Raw genomic sequence first — 24,399 nt, 5'->3', positions numbered from 1 at the left:
GGTCCTGGCTCCGCACTCAGGAATTACTTCTGGCAGGTCTTAGGGCACCATATGGAGTGCCGGGGATTAAACCTGGATGGCGGTGTGCAAGGCAAATCCATTGTACTATTGCTTTGACAGTCCCCCACTTTGTGGGGGTGCAGGTTTGGACTATACCCGGCAGCACTCAGGGCTTACTCCTGGTGGGCTCGGGACCATATGGGGTGCCTAGTATTGGACCTAGGTCTGCAGCATGCAAAGGAAATGCCCTCCCTGCTCTGCTACTGCTCCACTCCACCCCTTTTTTAAAATGACCCTGAGCACTTGAATTTGAGCTGAGACTCCACCCCCCCCCCCACACACACACACACTCAGAAGCCAGGATCCAAGGAAACATCCAGAACCTCATAGGGGTAACAGAGTAGAGATCTGGCTTTTACTCTTGGCACAGACTTCTGCAAAGCAGTGGAGCTGCTCTGCTGACTTCTACCCCTTGGCCGCTCAGGGTCAGGAGGAAGAAGCGGTTGGGTTAGGTGAAGAGTCTGCTCAGGGCCCTGAGTCTTGCTGGGTCTGCCCCTCTCGTGGGCATATCACTGCACTGCTCGGTGGCAGCTTTACTTCAATGTTAAAGGAAAAACTAGTTTCAAGTGAGTGTGGACACTGCCATATTCGACTCCCAGCTTACATGATCTGGGGTTTAGCCAAGACTACAACCTTCAGAGTTACTGCATGGGGTGATTTAGCTCTGATCTGGGGAGAAAGAAGGGATACTTACCAGAATCTAGACCCCTCGAAGAGATAGTACAGTGGGTAAGGCTCGTACTTGTCTTGCATGTGGCTGACCATGGTTGAATCCCTGGCACTGCCAGTTGTGCCTCCCCTCAAGGAATATAGAATAAAGTCAAGAAATTGTGAGCACAATACAAAGAACACCAAACCCTCAGTCACGGGAGAACCCTCCCCCCCCCCCGCCTCCCCCCACACAATGTACTCTGCAATTCCAAGTGCATGAAGTAGTGAGCCTGTTAGTGACCTCCTCCTGTCGCCTCTGCTGCCGCTGAGCTGCCAAATATCAGATTCCAGGGGCCGCATGAGCGGCATTTCGCAAAGCCGCTGCATGGCAGGTATTTGAGTTGCTGCCAAGAGGACCCAGGTGCGCAGGGCAGCCGCCTGGACACGCTGCCCGGAGCCAGGGGAATCCAGAGGGCCGGGCGGTGCTTCCCGGTCAGTGGCCACGCCGAGCGGGCAGCGCCAGAAATCGGTTCTGCCTTCTGCCGTGGGCGACCACTGCCCACTGCCCGGGGAGTGCGGGGCTCTGGCCGTCCTCCGAGCATCTGTCAGGTGCGTGCGGGACGGCACAGGTGCGCGCGCTCGCCGGGCCGGGCCGCCAGGGGGCGCGCGGGAGGCTCTGTGCCCGCCGGCCCGGAGGGCAGTTAAGCGGACCTCGCCCCCAGGGTCCCGGCCCGGGCCTTAAAGGATCGCAGCGGACCGTGGAGGAAGCGGCCAGCGCGGAGACGAGAGGGGTCGAGCGCCGCAGGCGGAGCCCCAGACCCCGCGCTTTCCCGAGCAGCGGAGCTGGGTGCCGGCCTCAGTTTCCCTTCCTGCTCCCTGATTCTGCTGGTGCCCAGGAGACTAGAATCGAGACCCCGGAGCTCCAGGATGTGAGGACGACCCGACACCTGCCAAGGCCGACCCCCGCGCGGACCGCGTCGCGGTGGACCCCAAGGCGTGCGCTCGTCCCGCGGGGGACCCTCCACGGGCAGCGTCGGGGCCGGACCGCGTCTGCGGGCTCCTGACCCGGACCCGCGACCCCTCCGGACAGCTCGGTGGGTTTCCCGGCTGGGAAAAGCCAGATTCCGGCTCGCAGAGCGGCTGCGACCCGGCCCCAGCAGCGCTGCTCCTCCTCCTCCAGGAAGGCCGCGGCGTCTGGGATGGGGGACAGCGCAGCTCATGCTCCGAGTCCCCGTCAGAGGCCCCATCGGAGACCAGACTTGGGGATGTCCCTGCTGCCCACCCCGCTGGCTGGGGGCCTTGGGACTCCGCGCGCCACCCGCTCCAGGCTCCCAGCCCGCCGGGCAGCGCCACCCCGCGGTGGGCCCGCGCGTCCCGTCCGAGCCCGGCCACCTCTCCGCCCCGCGCACGCCCCGCCCCTGTCCCCGGAGGTCCCCACCCGACACCGGCGCGCACACGTACTGACTCTGCCGCTAGCTGCCCGACGCGCCGGGTGTCCCCACTCTTGCGGCCGCACCCGCCGCCAGGCAGCCTCAGCACCTGCGCTCGGGACGTCCTGAGCCGCCGGCACCCGCTACTGTCGGGCCAGAGAGGGCCATGGGTTTCCTGCCCCGGACCGTGGCCACCAGCTTGCTGCGGTGTTTCTTGCTGGGACTGAGCGCGCTCGGTGAGTGACCCCCAGACCTGGGCCGCGTGGGACTCGGGTGGGAAGAGAGGAAGAGATTGCGGCACCAGCTGCGGGGTGGGGGGAAACAGTGTGGGTTGGGACTCAGCCCTCCCCCCACCCTGGGGCCATCGTGTCTACTGAGAGCTCTGTCCCTGCTATGTCCCGTATAGCATCCTGGGGTGCTCCGGTGGGGTGGGCATCTCTGCCCACCATTCATCACCCCGCACCCACCGCCAGCCCGCAGAGCTCAGGCGCTGAGCCGCTAGATGAGACACTGGCTAAAGAGCTTAAGGACTTAACTCGGGCCCTCCCAGCTCCTCATCTACACACTGATGACCAGGAGTCCCCCCCCCCCTTCCTGTCCCCATGCCCTGTCCCCAGGCTGGACATGCGGACTTTATGTCGGTTTCCCAGCCCAGATTCGCCTCCTGCTTCCTGCCAAGGAATCAGGGAGGGGCCCGGAGCTCAACCGTGAGGTCATTTGGGACACAGGAAATGGGGGAGGGATACAAAGGCCTGGAGATCAGAATTGTGACCCCCCCACCACCCCCTAAACCCCACCACCCCTATTGCTAGTCAGAGGACAAAGGGAATTAGCAGGAGGGCCTTTGGCAGGAGCGGGGCAGTGCTGTCTAGGATGGATGTGAAGCTGAGTGGTCAGCAGGTTCACTCCCCCCCACCACACACACACCCAGGACGCCTCATGCCCCTCCTCAGGGTTCCCAGGTGGGGCCGAATCCAATTGGCAAATAGAACCAGGAAGAGGCCAGAGGGGTTCAGCACGAGAGTGGGGACTGAGCTAGTCCCACCCCCTGCTCTTTTAGCTCTGTGTAGGGGGCTTGGGGTCCCAGAGAAACCCTCTGAGCCAGAACTGGGGTCCCTGCTCCAGAACCCCACGAAATCACAGCTCCCCCTCCACATCCTCCTGGGTACTGCCCTGCGCCCACCCGCTTCATGCTAAGGCCTTGTGGGGAGGGTGCCCAAGGCTGCTCACATCCTGCACATCTGGCGCTGTCCCTAGCTCTCAGGTGGCTCCACTGCCGGGCGAGGGGTAAGTCACCCCGAGGACCCGGCTGGGGTCTGTCCCTGGGACTGTGGAGGCCCTGCTGGTGCTCTGGGGTGGCGCAGGCAGCTGCCCCTGGGGCGTGAGAAGCCCGAGGGGGGAGTTTCTCAGCGCAGTCCGGGAGACTAAAAATAGTAGCCCTGGGGAGAAGCCGCTTTCCATCCCGGCCTGCGCCCGGCGCTCCGAGGGCGCGCACCGGGACCTTCTCGGGCCCTGTCCGCTCCCGGACCCAGCCAACACTCGAGGACAGAAAGGGAACCGGGCTTGGGGGGGCCTTCCTTCCCGCAGGAGCCCCTGGGGCTGGGGAACACTTGCTCAGACTCCACCCTCGGGAACCGTCCAAGGCCCCGCCCGAGAGGGACGGCCCAGGGGGGTCCCTGGGCGAAGGATGTTGGCACCCCTCCTGGGACTCAGATCCGTCCCCCCACTGTACCCGGTGGCCACAGGTGTGCGGCAGGAAGGCAGAGAAGCGCGGTCCCGCCCCCCAGCTTCCAGGTTCTGGACCGGGCGTCCTGGGGCTCCTTGAGGCGGAGGTTGTTTCAGCGCCGCCCCCACCCCCATCCCCGTCATTGTCTTCGGGCTTATCACCGGGCACAAATTTCCTGCCCGGCCCGCAGGGACCGCCAGGAAATGAGAAGGGGGTGCCGCGGAGGCCAAGGAACGGGTGTGGGGATGCTAAGGACGTGCCGCTGGGAAGCGGTGGGGGTGGCGACATCCTGTCGCGGCCCCAGCCGGCCGCAGAGGCTCCAGCCGGCTTCTGCGGGGCCCAGAAGCCCGTGGCCGCCACGGACCCCGCGCGCAATGGGGCGCGCAGCTGAGCGCCAGGCCCGACGTGCATCGGGGCAGCCGTCCGGGTGACTGCCCGCAGGGCCGAGCCTCCTGGTCCCCCTGTGCCCGGACGGCTGGTGCTCTGGCGCCCAGGGGCGGAAGCCAGGCCGGGGAACCTGCACCCCAGCCCTGGAAACCCGCGGCCCAGCCCTGGAAAACTCCCGCCCCCACCAGCCCTGGAAACCCGCGGGCCCTGCCCCCCCCTCACCTCACAGCACTCGCAGGTAGCAACCCGACCCCTGCAGGGCCCTTGCGACTGTTCTGGTCCTCCCCTGCGGGGAAGGCATGGGGGGGGTGAGGGGGAGGGGGATGGGGACGGTCTCACATTGGATAGTGGGGGGGTGGGAAGCAAGGTTAATCCTGAAGGGCAGAGTGTGGTGCTGCTGGCCGATGTTCCATCCAGGGGTAGAAGGCAGCACAGCTGATGTGTACCCTAAAGCCCTAACCTGCCACTGCCAATCCGCATGTGGATCTGCCCCTTCATCTTGGTGCCCAGCAGTGTTCGACTCTGGAAGCAAACGAAGGGCTAGACATGTGTCCCCAAGCCTGCTGCACGGGGGCACGATCAGCTCTGGCGACTTTTTGGAGGGTGGGTGGAGCTGACCCACCATGAGTAGCACTCAGGGCTGACCCAGTTGTAAGCACGTCCCTGGCCCTGTGGTTCTGGGCGCGGGAGAGACGCCCCCCTCTCCCTCTCCCAGGGGGGCGCTCACTGCTCACCTTCTCCCGCAGTGGTGCCCACGCCCGCCCAGCTGCAGGTGCACGTGCCGCAGGGCCTCAGGGAACTGCAGGTGGTGGAGGGGTCGGAGGCCGTTCTCCCCGCGTGGTACTCCGTGATGCAGGAGGGCAGCTGGTCCCAGCCCTGGGAGGTGCTCTCGGCCATCTGGTACCTGCAGCGCCAGGGGAAGGATCCTGAGCAGGTGAGGAAGGGCGCTGTATGGTGGGGAGCTCGCTATGCAGGGAGGCAGGGGCGTGGGGAAGGGAGGTCAGGAAGGAATGGGGGTGGGCAGGGCCGGCCAGGTCCTTTCTCTTTTGCTCTGAAATCTGAGGTGTGACTCCCCCCTCCAACTTTCCATGGAACTCTGGAACTTTCTCCAACTTTCCATGGAAGAAGTTGAGGATTTGGGGTTGGGGGAAGGGAAGGGCTAGGGCAAGCAAAACACTTGTCGGAATTCTAGCATCTCTTTTTCTTCCCAAATGACTGTCCTGCTCCTCCTTTCTGCCCCCTCGAGGGGCAAGGGTCAGCCCCCCAACTGGTTCCACCTCACCCCCTTCCTAACCTTTCCTAGTACCCCAGGAAGTGGGGGTCCCAAGAACCCCTAGGGGGAAGAGGACCCAGGGGCAGTCGGGATGACTAGGGAGCTGGGACAGGTGGGACCCCGTGGCTGCAGGGAAGGGACTGAGGGGGTGTGTTAGTGGGGGGGGGGGCACAGAACACTCATGGAGTAACTCGGAGGGGTTATGCCCACAACAGGTGCTGGCCTACATCCGGGGGACCACAATTAACAAAGACGGAGTGGCCCTGGTCTACTCCATGCCCTCCCAGAACGTGTCTCTGCGGCTTCGGGGTCTCCAGGAGAGAGACTCGGGGTCCTACTACTGTTCCGTGAACGTGCAAGACCGACAAGGCGTGAGGACAGAGCATGCCAACAGCCAGATCTTGGAGCTCAGCGTGCTGGGTGGGTGAGCCCCTGCAGGAAGTTGACAGTCCCTTGGGTGTGTTACGGTTAGGTCTGGGGGTCACACCCAGGAGTGCGGGGGTGGAGGGGAACCCTTTGGTGCCAGGGACCCAGTGCCAAGCAAGCCCTCCAGCCACTAGGACCCACTTCCCCAGGTCCCAGAAGTGGTTTTTAATCTGCCATCCCGCCCCCAGTTCCTCCAGCGCCTCCATCCTGCCGTGTTGTGGGCGTCCCCCGGGTGGGGACCAACGTGAGCCTGAGCTGCAAGTCCCCGAGGAGTAAGCCAGCGGCCCAGTACCAGTGGATGCGGCCGCCTCCATCCTCCCAGATTTTCTTTCCACCAATATTAGGTGAGGAAATTCCCGGAGACTGTGGTCTGGGCGGGGCGGGACAAAATGGCAGGACAAATGGGGGTGCATGAAAGGAGAGGGACTCACTAGGGAGGGGAGGAGGGAAGGTTGCGAGGGAGGAGACGCTGTCCTGCTCCATGCTGAGTTCCCGGGGCTCTGGAGCCCCATGATCTGTATTCCGGGCCAGCGGGGGGTGGGGGGGCTCTCCAGGTGGGGTTTGACCCCACCTCCCCACTTGTAAATTGCCACATCAATGACCCTGATTTGAACACACTAGTGTAAAGTTGGGGGCAGGGGAGACAATTAGGAGGTTTGGTTTTATTTTGGGGTTTTGGGGATTCCTCCTGGCTCTGTGCTCAGGAGCGACCCCTGGTGGTGGTTCTTAGGAGACCACATGCAGTGCCTGGGTGGAACCAGTAAACCAGGCGCAGGTCTAGGGTCTGACTTCACATCTAGTCCTCCGGCCCCTGGGAGGATTTAATATGGAGTGTCGGGCCTTTTAGAAAGTGGTTATAGCTGATCACCACAATATCAGCTTGGTAATGGTACTGCACTTATGTGGAGCTCTGTCCCTTATTATTATTTTTTTTTAGATGTATGATAGTCTTTATTTTAAAATGTTTCAGAAAATAAATAATGCAACAAGTATAGCAAAATGTCAGCAATCGTTGAATGTAGGTAGCATATTTTCATTTTATTCCTCTTCCTACTCTCCATGTGTGCTTTCTTGGGCAGGGGGAGTGCTGGGTTGCCCCCAGCATTGTCTGGGGTTGCCCTTGGCTCTGTACCTGGGGTGACTCCTGACAGTGCTGGGGGCATTAGGTGTGGTGCAGAGGTGCAAACCAGGTTTGGTGAGATTGCAAAGCAAACACCTTAACCCATGAGTTCTCCCTGCAGCCCACCCACTCAGCCGTTTTTATAATAAAAGAAACCTGGGCTGGGGAGATAGTGCAAGGGTTAAGCATGTGGCCTTGCATGTGGCCAATCCTGGTTTGACCTCTGGCATCACATGGTCCCTTGAACATCCCAGGTGCAGGGTTAGAGAGCCCCTCCCGGCATCATGGGTGTGGCCCTGGAGCCCCCTGACCCTCCCCCCCACCCTTTCTCCACTCACCATCCCACCCCCAACCACACTGCTGGGATGACCAGCGCTTCCCAGTACCATGGGGCCTTATCTGCATCTCAGCCTCAGAAGACTTTCACATTGATTCACAGCCGGATGGCCAGGAATCACTGGGAGGGGCCCGAAGGCTTCCGAAGCACATCTCGGGCACCAGCCCCCTTAACTTCTGCCACAGAGAGCAGTTCAGCTTCTGTTCTGCACTGCCAACTTGGAACTCCAATGATTATTATTATTTTTTAATTTTTTTGCTTTTTGGGTCACACCCGGCGATGCTCAAGGGTTACTCTTGGCTCTGCACTCAGGAATTACTCCTGGCGGTGCTCAGGGGACCACATGGGATGCTGGGGATCAAACCTGGGTCGGGTGTGTGCAAGGCAAATGCCCTACCCGCTGTGCTATCGCTCCAGCCTCTTGAGGCTCCAATTAACCCCAGGGGAAGATCTTAGCCTGGTCCAACTTCTTCCATCCTACACACAAAGGAACCAAGGCTCAGGGGTGACAAGTCACTTATTTAGAGACCTCTGGCCCTTTCTGCCTTCTTCAGAAGTGATGTGGGGAGTTCAACCCAGTGCCTGGCTCACGCGAACATGTGCTCTGCCACCAATCACATCCCCTGGCCCTGCGGCCTGGTCTGGACCCCATCCTCCCTGGCCCAACCTGGGTCTCTGCACAGCCATGCTAAGGGTGGAAATGCTCTTCAGTCTCTGCAGGCCTCACTTCCGCAGCCTGCTCTGGGGTGCTGGCAGGTAGAGTGGGAGGCCTGCCGCACTGGGAACAAACCACCGAGCCCCCCGGAATTTCCAAGAGGACCTTGGGGTCTGGGGGGAAATAGGGGCCGCAGAGTGATGGCTGTGTCATGCCCACAGATGCCTACAGGGGCTCCTTGAACCTCTCCAACCTGTCCTCGTCCATGTCTGGCGTCTATATCTGCAAGGTCCACAATCAGGTGGGCAGCGGCTCATGCAATGTGACCCTGGAAGTGAGCACAGGTCAGTGAGGGGTAAGTGAGTTCAGGAGAAGGCTGGTGGGGACCCAGGGCTGCAGGGGTCAGTGTGCCGACGCCATGCACTCTGAGGGCAGCATAAGGAGCCGTGCCCTCGCCCTGGTCAGTGCCTGGTGGTTGACTGGCTGTTTTCTGCCTGGCAGTCTCGTTCTTCCTGACCTGCCTGAAAGGCAGCAGTGGGTATTGGGGCTGGAGGGGCTGGGAGCGGCCGGGTTCACCTTCTGACCGCAGACTTTTAGGAGACCTGGTGTCAATGGGCAGTGGGGCTGGAGAGGCAGGGCGCGGCCGGGTGCCCTCTGACTGCAGACTTTTCCAGGACCTGGGGCTGCAGTGGTGGCTGGGGCCATCGTGGGCACCCTGCTGGGGCTGGCGCTGCTGGCCGGTCTGGTCCTCCTGTTCCAGCGCCACCGCCAGACCAAGGGCGTGGAGGAGCCAGCCAACGATATCAAGTAAGAGCTGGGCTTCTGTCCCCAGAGGTTGGGCTTCTGTGACACTTCTTTCATGCCCAGTGGAGATGGGGGGAGCATTGAGCTGAGATTCTGACTCCCCACTTCCTTCTCCTCTGATGACCAGGGAGGACGCCACGGCCCCCCGGACCCTGCCGTGGCCCAAGGGCTCAGACACCATCTCTAAGAACGGGACCCTGTCATCTGTCACCTCCGCGCGGGCCCTCCGCTCACCCCCAGGCGCTGCCAGACCGGGGACCATGACCCCCACCCCCAGTCTCTCCAGCCAGGCCCTGCCCTCACCTCGGCTGCCTGGGACAGACGGGGCGCACCGGCAGCCGGCAGCCCCCAGCCCAGGCGGCATCTCCTCCTCCGTGCTGAGCCGCATGGGTGCCGTCCCGGTCATGGTGCCCGCCCAGAGCCAGGCTGGGTCTCTGGTATGACGGCTTGGCCGGGCCCTCGTGGGCTGACACGTGTCATCTCTCCCTTTCCCCTTGGGGTCGGTCACGGACTCTTGAAAGGGGGCCACCACCCAGGCCCCGGGTCCTCTGCCTCCCACCTTGCTTTCCTAGAGGAAAACGGAATGTGGGTTAAGGACCCGCATTTCCAGAAGGTGGGGAAGAGGGAGGGGACCTGGACGCGCAAAGAAGCCCCCTCTGCCCCGAAACAGCCACAAGATCCAGGGGACCTTGTGGCATTGTGCCCTCCCAGCCCCGAACCCCTAGTCTCTTAACACTCCCCAGGCCCCCTGCATTCTGGGGAACCTGTCCTGCTGGCTTGGCCGGGTTTGGCTGGGGCAGGGACCCTGTTTTTAAAACTAACTTGAAATGTGTGTTTCTGGTTTTATTTTGCGAGTCTCAATAAAGATGCACTGTGTTTGTAAGGAAAGTGGGGTGCTTGCCTGTGCACGTTTTCAGCGGGGCGGGGGGGATGGGGGGAAGGTGAGCTGCAGGATGTGAAGAGGGAGGCCCCTACTCTGGGAACGAGGGGGTCCTCTGCTCAGACTTACAGGCTTGGACAGTTTCAGGGTCTTTGAAAGGGTCTGGGATTCTCCCCCACCCCACCCCATGCTGAGGGGCTAGCACTGGGGCACTGAGGTGACTCTGGCTGGGCTGTGTCCCCTCCCAGATCATGAAGGCCTTCACAAACATGCCCTGCAGGCAGCAAGCGCCCCCCCCCCCCCGCGCCCCCCTTCCCGCTCCCCGTCCTGGGCTGAGCAGGGCAGGGGACGTGGGCACTGTCCCACTCTGCCTTCTCTCTGTCCCGCACACCAAGGGGTGCTACGTGCAAGGCGCTAGTTTCCATGGAGACACCCACTCCAGTGAGAGGAGAAGGGAAGGCGGGAGGGCAGGGAGGGCTAAGAAGGAACTTGGCTGTGCAAGGGGTCGCCCCAGCCCGGCCTCAGGAGTTGGGGGCAGGTCTTGCCAGTGCCAGCCCGGGACCTGGAGGAGGAGGAGCCTTGCTCCCGGGGCCAGCCCAGGCCTCTGCCCTTATTTGCTCTGAGATAACCAAGCTCCTCCTGCCCGGCACCCAGCCCTGGCCAGGCCCTCACCAGGACCCAGACCCCCACGGGCCCGACGGCTGGAGGGCAGGACCATGGCCCTGCTGCCCGGCTCGCTCCTTGGGGGGGTCCTGCTGGTCGTGGCCCGCCTGAGTGGTGAGAAGGGGCTGGTCTCAAGAGGGTGGGCACTGCCCGACAGCCAGATTGAGGGGGCAGGGCACTGCATGGGCGGGAGGGACGGAGAGGGGCTCCTGCCTGTGGAGCAGAGCACCCCAACTCCCGTGGGACCCTGGGGTCTCTCTCTCTCTCTCTCTCTCTCTCTCTCTCTCTCTCTCTCTCTCTCTGCGGCAAGCACACCCTCCTGGTGCGCCTAGTGGGGGCCTTTGGCCCACACACTGAGCAGGCCTGGGCCTCTCTGTCCCGGAAGCTACAGGGAGCCAGGGGGAGGGCTGAGCTGGAGAGATAAACTCTTGAGGGGGGCCCAGGGCGGACCCCACATCAGGTCACTGGCCCCTGCCCCCCAGTGCCTGGGCTTTCCGTGGAGGTGACGGTGCCCGCCGAGCCCCTGAGTACCCCGGTGGGTACCACAGCCAAGCTGAGCTGCACCTACCGCACATCCGTCGGGGACAACTTCGCCCTGGAGTGGAGCTTCGTGCCGCCGGGCCAGCCCCTGTCCGAGTCCCTGCCCGTGAGTGAGGGGGCGCCTGCCAGGAGGGGTGGCAGGCCAGGCTGGGGGGGGCAGTGTGCGTGGACAGGGTGGGGGCACCGGTGCCTTCCAGACTCTCACCACAGAGCACCTCCCCTCCAGCCCCTTCCCCAACATCAGTGCAGTTCCAGGTTTAGTTCCGAGCCGAGCCCCGAGGCCATGCTCCGGTGACTGGTCCGGGGGGATAATGCCGGCCCTTCCAGGCTTGCTGGGGGGGGGCCATGTGCCCACCCAGAAGGGTGGGATTCGGTGGGGGGAGCGCTGCCCTCCAGGCTGCCATGCAGGGGAGTGGCTTCAAGCCCCCTTTCAAGAAAGGACTAGTGCGCCCTTTGCTGCCCCCCAGATCCTCTACTTCACCAATGGCCACCTGTACCCCACGGGCTCCAAGGCGAAGCGAGCCAGCCTGGTGCAGAGCCCCCCCACGGCGGGAGTGGCCAGCCTGCAGCTGAGCCAGGTCCAGCCCTCAGACACCGGAACCTTCCTCTGCCATGTGAACAACCCCCCAGACTTTGACACCAACGGTTTGGGGATTATCAACTTCACGGTGCTGGGTGAGTCAGGCGGGGGGTCCGGGGCCATCACCCTAGTCCTACTAAGAGCCACGCTGGGGACCCCCAGGGAGAACATTTCCTTCCCCCCACCTCCTGCCCCACCCTCTGGGGAACACATCTCCCTGGGGCCTGCCCTGCCTTTACACAGGCATCTGAGTCACACTCCGGGAATCTCCGGGGGGCTGATTCTGCCCTTTCTGGCTCAGTAGCCCCTCACCAGCCTGTTCAGAGCTTCTGTCCTTCCCAAGAAGAAACTTCCAGAAGCTGGGGGTGGTTCACTGGGAGCCAGGACTTTGAGGTGGTGTCCGACAGCTGCTTCAGGCATCTGAAGGGCTGAGAGCCGTTTCCGGTCCCTCTGTGAGCTCAGAGGGCAGGAAACTGAGACCCAGAGGGACTTTACGAGCTCTGGGCATTTCCAGCGGGAGCTGGGAGTGGGGTGGGGGCAGAGGGGGTCCCTTCTGGGGGCTGGAGTGGTTCAGGAACAGGTGCTGGAAGGTCCTGACGGCCTTTGGGGTTTGCAGTGCCCCCGAGCCGCCCCTCGTGCAGCCGGAGCGGTGACACCGAAATCGGAGGTGCTGTGGCACTGAGGTGCAGCTCTGCTGAGGGAGCCCCCAAGCCTGTGTACAAATGGGTGCATGTGGGCTCTGCTCCCACGGCTCCCCCCGGCGGCATGGTGCAAGGTAAGGCGTAGGGCATGGGGAAGCGGGGAGCCAACACCTCCCCTGTGCCACCCTCCCCAGCGTCTCTACAGGCCTGGCCTGTGGCTGCATGATGGGGGCGGATAAAAGGGGGACAGTTCCCAAGCTGGAAGGGGGTGGAGGGCAGAAGTACCCCTTGTGCCCTGCACGACTATTCCAGGGGGGGTTGGGGGGAGAGTTTCTGCCACGCATGAATCACTCCTGAGCCAGCTATCGGGGCGTGTACTGGCCTGTCTCGTCCCCCAGTTTCAGGGGCGAAAACTGGAAACAACTCCTTGCTTCCCCCTGTCCTGGGCTAGTGCCAGCGCCTTCTTCCTATCCCCGTAACCCCCTCGTTCAGTCCGAAGACCTCCCCAACCCCCAGTGGACCTCGGGATGTGTGCTCTGCCTGCAAGGCAGGTACACGGCGGGGACAAGCATTTGGGAGGATATAGCAGCAGCAAGCCTGCCACACCCCAACTGGACACCAGCCAGGGAGAGCCGCACCCCATTCCCTTGCCCGTTTCTGACCCCTACACACACCGCAGCTGCCCTCTCCCCTGCAAATGGCGAGGGAAGGGGGGAGGGTGGACTGCAGAGGTTGCCCAGGCTTGGGCACTTCCTCTCTGGGCTACCTTGGACAAGCTACTTGGCTGCTCCTGTCCAGTTTCCCACTGCCAGAAGGGCAGGACTGGTGGGAGGAGGCGGAGCTGCCGTCCTGAGATGGTGCTCGGGGCTGACCCTTGGCCGCCTCCTCTGCTGTTTAGATGAGGTGTCTGGCCAGCTCATTCTCTCCAACCTCTCCCTGGCCTCCTCGGGGACCTACCGCTGCATGGCCACCAACCAGATGGGCAGTGCATCCTGCGATCTGACCCTCTCCGTGACTGGTATGGGGGCCTGGAGTGGTGGTCCCGTGAAGAGGGCGGGGGTGGCACTGCAGCTCTGAGGACCCCGTCTCCTTAGATCCTTCTAGAGGCCGGGTGGCCGGAGCAGTGATAGGGGTGCTGCTGGTCGTGCTGTTCCTGTCCGTCAGTATGTTCTGCCTCATACGGTGTCAGAGAGACAGGAGGAAGCAGCCCAAGGAGACATATGTGGGCAATGATCTGAGGTGGGCAGGGGGGTGAGGGTGGTGTGGGCAGGGAGGGGAGGGCCCCTGCCTTGAATGGGTGAGGCCCTAGGCTGGATTCTTGGCACCACACAACAAGAAAGGTGACATCTTTGGGGCCCTGGGAGGGGGTGGGGGTGAGCCCCAAGATTCAGTGACAGTGAGGGGGACCGTGTATGGTGATGGGGACCATGCACCTGCACTCTCACTCTCAATCAGACTGTTTTCCAAGTCCTGTTTATAACACCTGCAGGGGAGAGAAGCCGTGAGTGGGATTTGCCCTGGACACTCACTCAGCTGAGTCAAATTCTGTGGGACCTGCCCTGGGCACTCAGCTGAGTTCTGAGCAATGAGCTGGTGAAAGGGAGCACAGCGGCCTCTGCCAGCCAGTTAGCTGTTAGCTGCAGCGTCGGATCCGGGATCAGTGCAATAGTTCTCAAGTGTGGCCTTGGGTTTACCTGGGATCCCAGGGCGCTTTTTCAACTCAGTGTGTGTGTGTGTGTGTGTGTGTGTTGGGAGGGGCGGTGATGAGGTCTGGAATCTTGACTGAGTCCAGCTGAGTCCCACGCCTGATTCCCGTGGGCCAGAGGGCGGGCCTCTTCCAGGCTTCCTCACACCCGTGTCCGTGTCTGTACTCTTCAGGGAGGATGCTATGGCTCCTGGAATTTCTGAGCATGCTTCTGCCAAGCCTGATTCTAGCCGTGGCCTTCTGGAGAGGTCCCCCTCTGCTAGCACCGTGTCCACCACCAAGTCCAAGCTCCCTATGGTGGTGTGATTGCACACCCAGTCCCTGGGGTGGGACATGTAAATAAAAAAAATTAAAGCCTTCTGGCACCAGACTGTCTCTCCCTTTCTGCCAGCAGCAGCCAGTTCTTGTAGGCGGCCACAAACATAATACTGATAAGGAGCGGGTGCTCTGTGCTCCAGCCAGAATATGGGTTGGCCCAAGTGGGGTGGGTGGGGGATGCTTTGAGCACCCACTCCCCTCCCTACCCTTACCATTGGGTTGGGTCCAATGCAACTTGTGCAAACTTCCAGCCCGTGGCCGATGCCCTGGAGCTCTCTCCCCTCCGGCACCCTCGGAACACTTGGACATTCCTCTTTATTGTTCACATTCCAACCCAGCACGGTCACATGCACACACCGAGATGAAAAAAAAACCTTCCGGCCACAGCCCAGGAGCCCGGGGGAGGCGGGGCCGGGGCGGACTCCTCCCGTCGGGCGTCCCGGGCGTTTGCATATAAACCGGAGGAGCGCGAAGAGGCGGCTCTCGGGGTGCGCTGCGGGGAGGGGGCGGGGGGGCAGGATACAGGCAGGCGCGGAGCTGGGGGGTGGAACAGGGGCTTGCCTTCCGATCGGAGCGAGAAAAACCCGCTTCCCTTCTTCACTCCGCGCCCCAGATCCGAAGGGCTGGGGCGGGAACAGCACGGAGACGCCGGGCGCTCCCTTCAGCGGCGCGCAGAACGCAAGGACTGGGAAGGGGGGAAAAAAGAAAAAAGAGAAAAAGAAAAAGACAAGAAGCGATAATACTCGGGCCACGCGGGCCGGCGGCCCAGGGCGGAGCTGCATGCTGGGGGAGAGAGGACGAGAAGCCGGAGAAGAGCGAGTCGGGCGGGCGCGGGTTCGGGCCAGGTGGGAGGAAGAGCGCGGGACCAACTCAACGGGCGCGGGCGGAGACTCCGGGACGGAGCCTGCCTGGGAGCGGGGGTCTCCGGGGGCGCAGGGCGGGCTCCTGAAGCTGCGGGGCGGTGGAAGGAGGGTCACGAACACGGCGGGGAAGTCTCGTCACTGCGAAGGGGACGCGGCATCCATCTCTCCTAGAGAACTGAGCAGTGGGCCGGGCTAAGCACCTGCTGCCCAGCCACCCCACACCCCCTCACCCCCAAAAGCGGGACGCCGGGGAGCCCCCACCCCGCCGGGGCGTCGCAGCCGCAGCCTCGGGCGTTCTGATCCAACACCACCCCCGCGCGCGGCCCGCGGCAGTCCCACCCGAGACCCCCGAGCCGCAGCTCCAACTCGGTCCATTACCTTCGAAAATGCTCAGCTCTTCGGTCCAGGGCGGGGCGGTGTGTGGTGGGAGGAGGTGGAGAGAGCAGCGGGGTGAGCTTGCCGGAGCACCCCCATTCTTGCCCCCGTCCCTCCCCCGGGACCCCCAGTCTCCTCCACCCGCCCCCGGGCCCCCATTCTTGCCCCCGTCCCTTCCCGGGCACCCCCAGCCTCCTCCCGTCCCCCACTCCCGGATTCCCGGGTCTCCCCAGCAGCCTCGCCCCGACCGCGTGCGCTCACCAGGCCTAGTCTCCGCTGGGGCCGCCGCCCGCGCCCCCCCGGGCGCCCCCGGCTCCGCCCGGACCCCCGGGCCCCGGGCCCTTCCGGCCGCGCTCCCCGCTCTTGATCTTCTTCCGCGCCATGTGGCCCCGGAAACTCGCCTGGATTTTTGCCGCGGCCGCGTTGGCGCCGGGGTCGTCCAGGGGGATGTCCAGGATGTCGTCGTCCGGCTTGGAGCAGGCGCTCTCCTGGGGACGGGGTCGGGGTGGGGGGCACTGGTTGGGGTGACGGAGCCAAGTCTCCCGCGAGGAAGGGGTCGGGGGAGAAGCAGGGGTTGGGGGGACCGAGCCCCTGGCGACGCGGGGTGCCCAGCGCGGGGGACGTCTGGGGCGCCACGCGCCGGCGTCTCGGTGCCTCGCAGGCAGGGGCGCTAAGCTGGGGGCCAGGTGGGCTAGGGGTGCCTCGGCTTGGGAAGGAGCACGCGAGCCAGGAGCCGGGACAGTGGCGAGTCCAGGGGGCGGGCACGACTTGGCTCCGTGTCTAGTGGAGCTGGGGCTGGGGGCAGCTGCAGAGATGGGGAAGGGGCGTTCGGAGGCGCAGTCAGCTGCAGGGAACCCCGCTGGCACCCCCCTCTCCCGCGGTCCACGGGGATGAGCCCAGGTGAGGAGAGGGCTGGCTGAACCCCTCCTCCTCGCTCTCTCTCTCCCTTCCCCTAGGGTTCTCACAAGCCCTAGGAGCGGGTGGTCTGCAGCTGAAAGCTTTCACTCCCTAAAAGACAAAGGAAAGCTAAATGGGGAGCAAAAAGCCTTTTCGGATAAGGGAGGAGACAGGCTGCCCCACCGCAGCCACATTACCGTGCCAGCAGGCAGCCTGGTCTATAGGACACAATCCCGGATAGTTTTGGCAATGCCATGATGACGCACCTTTTGGGGGGCACCCTCCGTTATGCCTTGCCATTAATAGGACTGTTTCAGAACCTGCCTGGGGTAGTTCCCAGACCCAGACCCCAACCCTACTTGTCAGCCTCAGGGTGTAGCTTTAACCCCTACTCTAGGGATAAGAAAAGGCCATCAAAGGAAGAAAACCTGTGTCTGCTCCTTGCTAACTGTGCCGGTCTTGGGTGGTTATCTAATCTCTTTCCATCTCAACTCCTTCATCTGAAATCAGGATGATAATTATCTGCTTCCAAGGGCTGAGGGGGAAGAATAAACATCATGATATGCCTGAATTTCTGGCACAATCTAGCTGCTCAATTAATGGAAGCTATTATTATGATTCTTTTAGATAATAAAGAGTTGATGTGAAATAGTTGTTTTTGTCGACCCAAAGTGGTAAAAACAATTTCCCAGAGTTCAGCCTGGTAATAACCAGTCCTGAGCCTCCGGATTCTGCTCCGCCCACAGCCTGTCCTATGTGACAGGAGGAAAGGTTCAAGGACTTGGGAGGGACGGGGGAGGCGGCTCTCAGAGACGGACCCCCATCTCTGCAGTGGCAAAGAGCTCCCCTCACTAATGGGTGCTTGCATATGCCTGATCACTTTGTCACTTTGAAAGAAAAAGATACCCTTTTCTTTGTTTTATGATTAAATTAAGTCTTCGATTTGAGGGTCCATAGTGGGGCTTAGGGGGGTGACTGTTTACTTCCAGTGCAAGTCTCACCCCAGGCGCCTGCATAAAAGCATCTCCCAGAACAGTTGTCCTCTGATCCACCCTCTGGCTTCTAGGCAACTGCCCTCACCTTTGTCTGAGGATTTGACACTTTCACTGTTTTGCTTCCTGGGTGCATGCGGAAGCCCAGGTCATGTGGGAATGATGCTTTTTTCCATTTTGCTCCTCACCACCCCCTTCGATTACAGGTGGCACTCAGGGAGCTTAGGGGATGACACCCCACCTGGCTTGTGCCCCAGGAGCCTCGGGCTGCCTCCCAGGCCCTTGCCCAGGCCCACAGCCACCTTCCCCTCCTTCTGCCCCCCAAGGCGGTCTTCATTTCCTGGGTTTCTGAGTTCTCAATCTGTTCAAGATGCCCATGTGGACTGAAATGCAGCTGGGAGTCCTCATGAGGCCTGCAGCACGCAGGCTTGAGACGCACTTTCTTCCTTTGTAGGCCTTGTGGCTCCTCTCTGAGACTGATGCTCCACCAGTCTTCAGAAAACACCCCTGGGGGCTCCTGGTTCTCAGAGCGCAAGCATTTCTCGGGATATTCGGAGAATAGCGAAGCTTCTCAACAGATAAGTACTTCAAGCTCAACCCATTCCTGACCCAACTCTCCTGGGCTTGGCGGAGGCTGAGCTTGGAGGAAGGGCTATCTCCTTCCAACCACTGCTGTCACCCACCCACCCCAGCTGCATCCAGAATGGAAACCTGGGACAACAGGCAAAGCCACCCCCAAAGCGACACGCTGCTCCCCACAGCTCCTGCTCCCACACTGAATCCGCTGGCAGATGGCTGGGTGGCCCGGCCACAGGTGGGACTGGAGGGGCGTGAAGGAAATCCAGAGGGGCTCTTGGCTCATGATGCTTGGTGGTGCCCCCTAAGGCCAGGTTTGGTGATGTTGTGGAGAGCCCTGTATGAATGCAGGGGTGTGCTTGGGTGCAGATGGAAAAGGCACGAGAAGACCCCCAACACATCACTTCATCTCGGAGCGTCTCCATTTCTTTCTCTTATTTTCCTTCCTTTCTTCCCCTTCCTTCCTTCCTTCCTTCCTTCCTTCCTTCCTTCCTTCCTTCCTTCCTTCCTTCCTTCCTTCCTTCCTTCCCATTCTTTCCCTCCCTCCTTCCTTTTCTTCCTCCTTCCTTCCTTCCCTCCCTCCCTATCTCCCTCCCTCCCTCCCTTCCTTCCTTCCTTCCTTCCTTCCTTCCTTCCTTCCTTCCTTCCTTCCTTCCTTCCTTCCTTCCTTCCTTCCTTCCTTCCTTCCTCCCTCCCTCCCTTCCTTCCCTTCTTCCCCTCCCTCCCTCCCTCCCTTCCTCCCTCCCTCCCTCCCTTCCTTCCTTCCTTTCTTCCTTCCTTCCTTCCTTCCTTCCTTCCTTCCTTCCTTCCTTCCTTCCTTCCTTCCTTCCTTCCTTCCTTCCTCCCTTCCTCCCTTCCACCCTTCCTTCCTCCTCTCTCTCCTTCCCTTCCTCTCTCCTTTCCTTCCTTCCTTTATGGGCCACACCTGGTGGTAATTTGGCTTACTCCTGGCTCTGTGCTCAAGGATCACTCCCGGTGACATTGGTGGACTGTATGGGGTATCGGACCCGAGTCAGCCGTGTGCAAGGCAAACGTCCCACCTGCTGTGCTATCGGGAGTCTCTGTGGCTTTAACTGCAACTAGAACTTGTCCTCCATGAAGTCTCCATCAGCTTCCCAATCCAAAGAGGTTTTAGAGTGGTCCCTGCCGGGCCACAGATAGGGCCTGCTGGTGCCTGCCATGTGTGAGGCCCGAGTTCAGTTCCCAGCACCCCCTGAGCATTGCTGGAAGTGGTCCCCAATAATCTGATGCCTACTAGTGTGCCATGCCCTGTGCTCAGCCCTGTGGGCCCTTGAGAGTGCCGAGTCACCAGCTGTGCAGTCAAGCAGCAGCCCGTCACTTCGTCATGGTCACTCGGCTGACAGGAGTCGAAGCCACTACTCTGGGCAGGTCATTCTGCGCATTCATTCAAGTCAACGGGAGACTAAGCAAAAAAGTAAGACCTCCCCCTAGCCGCCCCCCCCCCCCCCCGCCCAATACTCGTCTTTATATTAGGTGAAGGCAGGAGTGTCCCGTATCTGTGACTCTATAAACCAGCAACTGCAGAGCTGGAATCATCAGCTCTGGCTTTGAAAAGAGAAATCAAAATGTGGCCAGAGAGACAGCCTGGGGGAAGGTCCCTGCCTTGCACTCAGCACACCTCAGCTTCAGCCCTGCAGCAGATGTGGAACCCTACCAGGAGGAAGCCCTGAGCACAGCTGGGTGTGTCCCCTTAAAAGAGAAAATAAAACAACAACAAAACCTCCCAATTAAAAACCTGTTTGTGGGGGCTGGAGTGATAGCACAGGGGGTAGGGCATTTGCCTTGCACGCTTCCGACCCGGGTTCAATTCCCAGCATCCCATGTGGTCCCCCAAGCACCGCCAAGAGTAATTCCTGAGTGCATGAGCCAGGAGTAGCCCTGTGCGTTGCCAGGCGTGACCCAAAAAGAAAAAAAATAAATAAAATAAAAACCTGTTTTCTTCTTTTCATTCCTGTTTATGCCTACTTCCCAAGAGGGGAGAACGAAACAGGGCAGGACAAGGAGGTCTTTCAAACGCTAGGTCAGAGGGTCAGCAGGTGAGGTCCTGGTGGAAGGGGAGGCGGGGACTCATGGCCGGGCTGCACTGTCCCTCCTCTGGGCACCAGACAGACCCAGCCACCCAGAATGGGGTAGGAAGATGCCGGGCGCAGCTCGGCCCTGCCCGAGCCCCTAGCACCCTTCCTCCCTCTTTTCTTTAGGACAGGGTGGCAACCTGGCTCAGGGCTTACTCCTGGCCCTGTGCTCAGGAATCACTCCTGGTGGGGCTGAGGGTCCTATATGGGGTGCTGGGGATCAAATCAGGGTCAGCCACATGTAAGGCAAACGTCCTTCCCGCTGTGGCTGTACCGTTTCAGATGCCCCCTTTTCCCTCTTTTGTGCCTCCCCGCAGTCTTGCAGCAGAGTATCTCTTGCTCAGGCCTGTGCCTGAAGACCTCAGCATTCTTTTTTTGAGTGGGGGGGGCACACCCCATGGTGCACAGGTCACTTGGGGACCATGGAAGAGCAGGACGGAAAGTGGGAGATGCACACCAAAGCAGGTACTCTGGCCCTTTGCGCCATCTCCCCTCCACCAGGAGCTGCCCGCTGTAGGGACCCTCACTCCAACAGAGCCTCCCGCCGCTCAGCACCATCTCCTGACACTCAAGAGCACAGTCCAGGGCAGACCAGGGCCTAGGGGCAGACACGAAGCTCTACTGTGGTGCTCCTGGTGGGGCCAAGCCACATTCTGCCTTGAGCTTTCTGAAATCTTAGCTCTCTCACCAGTTTCCACTGACCTTTCCTGTCTCGCCTTTCCCACCATTCTTACCCTCTCTGTAACACTCCGCTTGCCCCATGCCTTATTCCCCACATCCAATTATTATCTTTATTTAAAATAATCCTGGAGTCAGAGCGATCGTACAGCAGGAAGGGTGTTGCCTTGCATGCTACTGACCTGGGTTTGATCGCCAGCATCCCACAGGGTCCCCTGAACACCGCCAGGAGTAATTCCTCATTACAGAGCCAGGAGTAACCCCTGAGCATCGCTGGGTGTGGCCCCAAAACAAAACAAACAAAAATTCCTGAGGGATCCAGAGCTCAGGAACCATCATTAAGAGTCAGCTTCTTGGGGTCAGAGAGATAGTACAGTGAGGAGGGCACTTGCCTTGCACACAGCCAACCTGGGTTCAATCCCCGGCATCACATATGGTCCTCTAAGCCACGCCACGAATAATTTCTGAGTGCAGAGCTAGGTGTGGGTCCTTCTCCCCCCCAAAAAATGTCCACTCCCTCATCTAGACAGCTGATAAGAGTCAGGGAACAGATACTGCAATGAATCCATGTAACAAGTGCTAGAATGTGTGAAAAAAAAAGGAGTCCACTTCTTGGCTGGAGATGAGGCAGAGCCTGAGCCGTCACCCATGCAAGGCTCTGGGTTTTGGGTTCAGTGCCTGGCATTGCAAAAATGGAGGGCAAAGAGGTAAAATAGCAGATTAAGATGCTTGCTTTACATGTGGCCAACCAGGCTTCAATTTCTGGCACCACATATGGAGTGACCCTGAGTGCAGAGGCAGGAGTAAGCCCTGAGCACAGGAGGACATACCCCCCAACCTGCCGTGCAAAAACAACAAACAAAAACCAAAACAAAATAATCCATTTTGGCTATTATAAACCCAAATTATCCTGATGATGGAAGAGACTGGAATGAGATACACGATCACATGACCAGAGCTTTCTCAGGGGTGGGGGTGGGGGATGGGGCTGAAAATAACTGACTTTCCCCTGCTCTCCCCCCCCCCCCCGGGACTTTCTTTTAGTTTACTGATTTTCCGTTATGGGCACACTGCCTTTAAGGAACAGGTACAGGGAGGCTGTAGGTCAATAACCTGAGTCAGACAGGCCTGGGTGTGAATCCTGCTGGCAAGGGGATGCAGCCTCTTGGTATGTCATCTGATCTCCCAAAACGCCCCTCTGCAGGTGTGTGAGATGGAGGGAATAATCATATGTGCCTCCCAGGATTGCTGTGATGTGATACAGAGAGCCAGGTAGACAAGAAGGCATCCAAGCGCTATTGGTGTTAACTGGAATTAAATCTGAACAACCCAATGACTTGCCCCTAAGTGTTTTTGCTTCCTCTTGGCACCCGGCTTTACCTGGCGGTGCTCAGAGGTCGGGAGGTGCTGAGGCTCAAACCGGGGGCCTCCGGCATGCAAAGCTGACCTCAGTCGCTCCCCGCTCCTTGCATTAGCTCTGTGATGGGGAGCGGGGAGCAGGCGGCGGCAGTGGTAGGTACGGTTCACCTACGGCTGCTCTCGGCTGTGAAGGCGCCTTCACACCCCAGTCACCTTAGCAGCAACCCACTTTGCCGTCAGGCCCCTGCGCCCCCAGGTCTGCGTGTGGGCGCTGACGAGCCGCAGACGCTTCCTCTCCTCGCCCGCACCGCTCCCTCGCGGTCACTTCTCCCAGCCCCCTCCAGCGCCACAAGGCGTTGGGGGCCGGGCCAGCCCCTCCTGGGGCTACCTCGAACAGGTTCTTTGCAGGAATCCAGCATGACTCCTAAGCCAATAGCTCAGATCAGCTGCCCGTCCCCGCGCCGCGCTCATCCCCGTCCCCCGCCGGCTGCGGCGTCAGTGCTCGGGGCTGGGGGTGCGGGCCAAAAGCCAGGGGCGAGGATGGATGGGCAAGGGGGTCGCCGCGGCTTCCCCCAGAGACGTTTTCCAGCGTGCCCGTTGGGGTGCGGGGCGGGGCGGGGCGGGGAGGAAGTCCCCTCTGTGGCCGCAGAGCCCCGCCGAGCTCGGGTCCACCCCGGAGCGCCTGGCGGATGGATGGGCGCCCAGACGCCCCCGCCAGCCGGGGAGCATTTTTTCCCTGCTTGCGCTTCCAAGTCAGGCGGACGCCTTCCACCACCCACGGATCAGCAGGCACCCCTTTTGCTCCGAGGATTTCGGCCTCCTCGCCCATCCCTCTCAAGCCTTCCAGCGGGGAGCTTGGGGGGGTGCCCTTCGCCCCAGACTCAGCGGAGTGCCCGTGCCCCCCGGCCCTCTAACTTACGGTACAGCAATCCATGCTGCCGTGGGGATCCTTGGTCGGGGCGGAGGCTGACGCACGGCGGGGCTTGGGGCTGTGTGGGGCCGGGCGGGGACCTCTGGGGCTCTGGGCTTCTGGGGTGCCCCGCGACCTGCCCCAAACCTGTAGCTCAGCTCTCGGGTCCGCTCTCCCGCGCTCCGCTCCGCTCGCGAATGTAACCTGAGCCCTGCGGCCCCGAAGCCAATCAGGAGACACCCTCGGTGGGGTGGGCGGGGTCTGAGGGTCACGTGGCAAGCGGCCCCGCCCCTGCTCGCCCCTCCCAGCTCCTCCTCCCGCTCCAACCCCTCCTCCCACACACTTCCATCCAATCCTCCTACACACCCCATCCTCCCCAAACCGCCTCCCCGGCTCCCTGCAGCGGCAGACTGCCAGGCAGATGCATGCCAGCGCGGGCACGAGGTCCCCCAACATCCTGGACTCGGGCACATCTGGGCGCAGCAGCCCTCTCCTCTGTCCCTAGACGGAAAACCACGCACCCAGCTCCCCACTTGGCTTAGAGTCCTTCATGGGTCTCTAACGAATCTCCCTCCCCCTCAGCCCGCAAAGAGAGAAGCCCCCCGGGGTGTGTGGTGCAAAGTCCCATCCTCACTCCTCTGCAGAACGGAGAAAGCTGACGACACACAAGCTGGCGCTGGGCTGGCATCAACACAAACCATCGCCACATGTCCCTATCTGATACTCACCAAAACATGTACTTCTTCACTGAGCAGCCAAGCCCGCCATCAAACCCGAGACCCTCTGCACACGCCGGGCAGACCCACGCACGGGCACACCCAGGAGCCAGCGCCCAGCCTAGGTGGCTGCATGCCTAGGACTGAGCTATGGCCTATCCTTCTTCTGCGGGCGCTGCCACATACAGTCTATGTGACAATATGTGACACTTGAATGCATTTAGACATTGCTGCAATCTTGGGAGAACCCTTTTTCCCTTCCCCTCCTCATCCCAGACTCCCCTGGCCTCTGTGTGAGTTAGACCACACAGGCTGCTTGTCCAGGGGTGGGAGCCAGAGGGAAGCGCAGGGAACTCTCTGAGGAAGGATGTGTGCTTTGTGGGCAGCTGGGAAGGGAGATATGAACAGAGTCTGGCCCATCTCCCTTCCGCGTTGGGGGACTTATCAAGGGTTGTCATGTTAGCGGGATCTGGTGGGTTTTCTCTGCGGATCAGAAAGCCATCCTGGCTAGGGGCCCAGAGGAGGGAGGGAGGAAGTTGGCTGCTGATCATGTATGGGAAGAAGCAGGATTGGGGTCCTAGGAGTGGCTTTGGTGGACAGAGGTGGGGTGTGAAGCACACGCTGGGAGGTCACCATTTCTGGTCACACAGAGCTCGCCTTTGGATGCCTCCTTCCAATCTGAACGTCAAGTCCATGGGCTTTGCGTGCTGGAGGGAAAAGGAGTAGGTGGGAAACTCCAGAGGC

The 24,399-nt window shown here is 61.0% G+C and overlaps 3 protein-coding genes across 3 annotated transcripts; 2 read left to right on the top strand and 1 right to left on the bottom strand.

The window, feature by feature from the left end:
• Positions 1-2,175: 2,175 nt before the first annotated feature.
• ESAM (endothelial cell adhesion molecule) lies at positions 2,176-9,751 on the top strand. Its single transcript, XM_004604782.2, has 7 exons — positions 2,176-2,377; positions 5,001-5,188; positions 5,743-5,947; positions 6,142-6,297; positions 8,287-8,409; positions 8,740-8,872; positions 8,997-9,751. Exons 1-7 carry the CDS (start codon positions 2,308-2,310, stop codon positions 9,310-9,312), a joined length of 1,191 nt encoding a protein of 396 aa, XP_004604839.1. The 5' UTR covers positions 2,176-2,307; the 3' UTR covers positions 9,313-9,751.
• A 714-nt stretch (positions 9,752-10,465) lies between these two features.
• Positions 10,466-14,994, top strand: VSIG2 (V-set and immunoglobulin domain containing 2). Its single transcript, XM_055132195.1, has 7 exons — positions 10,466-10,540; positions 10,846-11,058; positions 11,420-11,627; positions 12,149-12,307; positions 13,072-13,191; positions 13,268-13,412; positions 14,052-14,994. Exons 1-7 carry the CDS (start codon positions 10,466-10,468, stop codon positions 14,182-14,184), a joined length of 1,053 nt encoding a protein of 350 aa, XP_054988170.1. The 3' UTR covers positions 14,185-14,994.
• On the bottom strand, positions 14,497-23,156 carry NRGN (neurogranin). The gene is made up of 4 exons (XM_012931970.2): positions 22,949-23,156; positions 15,696-15,922; positions 15,438-15,455; positions 14,497-15,234 (listed from the first exon to the last, which is right to left on the bottom strand). The coding sequence occupies exons 1-2, from the start codon at positions 22,961-22,963 to the stop codon at positions 15,701-15,703; spliced, it is 237 nt and encodes a 78-aa protein (XP_012787424.1). The 5' UTR covers positions 22,964-23,156; the 3' UTR covers positions 14,497-15,234; positions 15,438-15,455; positions 15,696-15,700.
• Positions 23,157-24,399: the final 1,243 nt, after the last annotated feature.

Source organism: Sorex araneus, chromosome 3 (assembly GCF_027595985.1).
Source record: "Sorex araneus isolate mSorAra2 chromosome 3, mSorAra2.pri, whole genome shotgun sequence".
In the NCBI taxonomy this organism is placed as follows: Eukaryota; Metazoa; Chordata; class Mammalia; order Eulipotyphla; family Soricidae; genus Sorex; species Sorex araneus.
The sequence above is the reverse complement of the archived record's forward strand: the minus strand, read 5'-3'. Positions and strand labels throughout refer to the sequence as shown.

What these genes read in the sequence shown, in the direction of transcription:
- ESAM (XM_004604782.2), top strand. Translation starts at nt 2,308, where the DNA reads ATGGGTTTCCTGCCCCGGACCGTGGCCACCAGCTTGCTGCGGTGTTTC. An exon ending in AGGGGAAGGATCCTGAGCAG is followed by an intron (nt 5,189 to 5,742) that starts GTGAGGAAGGGC and finishes TGCCCACAACAG; the next exon opens with GTGCTGGCCTACATCCGGGG. An exon ending in GACCCTGGAAGTGAGCACAG is followed by an intron (nt 8,410 to 8,739) that starts GTCAGTGAGGGG and finishes AGACTTTTCCAG; the next exon opens with GACCTGGGGCTGCAGTGGTG.
- VSIG2 (XM_055132195.1), top strand. Translation starts at nt 10,466, where the DNA reads ATGGCCCTGCTGCCCGGCTCGCTCCTTGGGGGGGTCCTGCTGGTCGTG. An exon ending in CCCCGGCGGCATGGTGCAAG is followed by an intron (nt 12,308 to 13,071) that starts GTAAGGCGTAGG and finishes TCTGCTGTTTAG; the next exon opens with ATGAGGTGTCTGGCCAGCTC. An exon ending in TCTGACCCTCTCCGTGACTG is followed by an intron (nt 13,192 to 13,267) that starts GTATGGGGGCCT and finishes CCGTCTCCTTAG; the next exon opens with ATCCTTCTAGAGGCCGGGTG.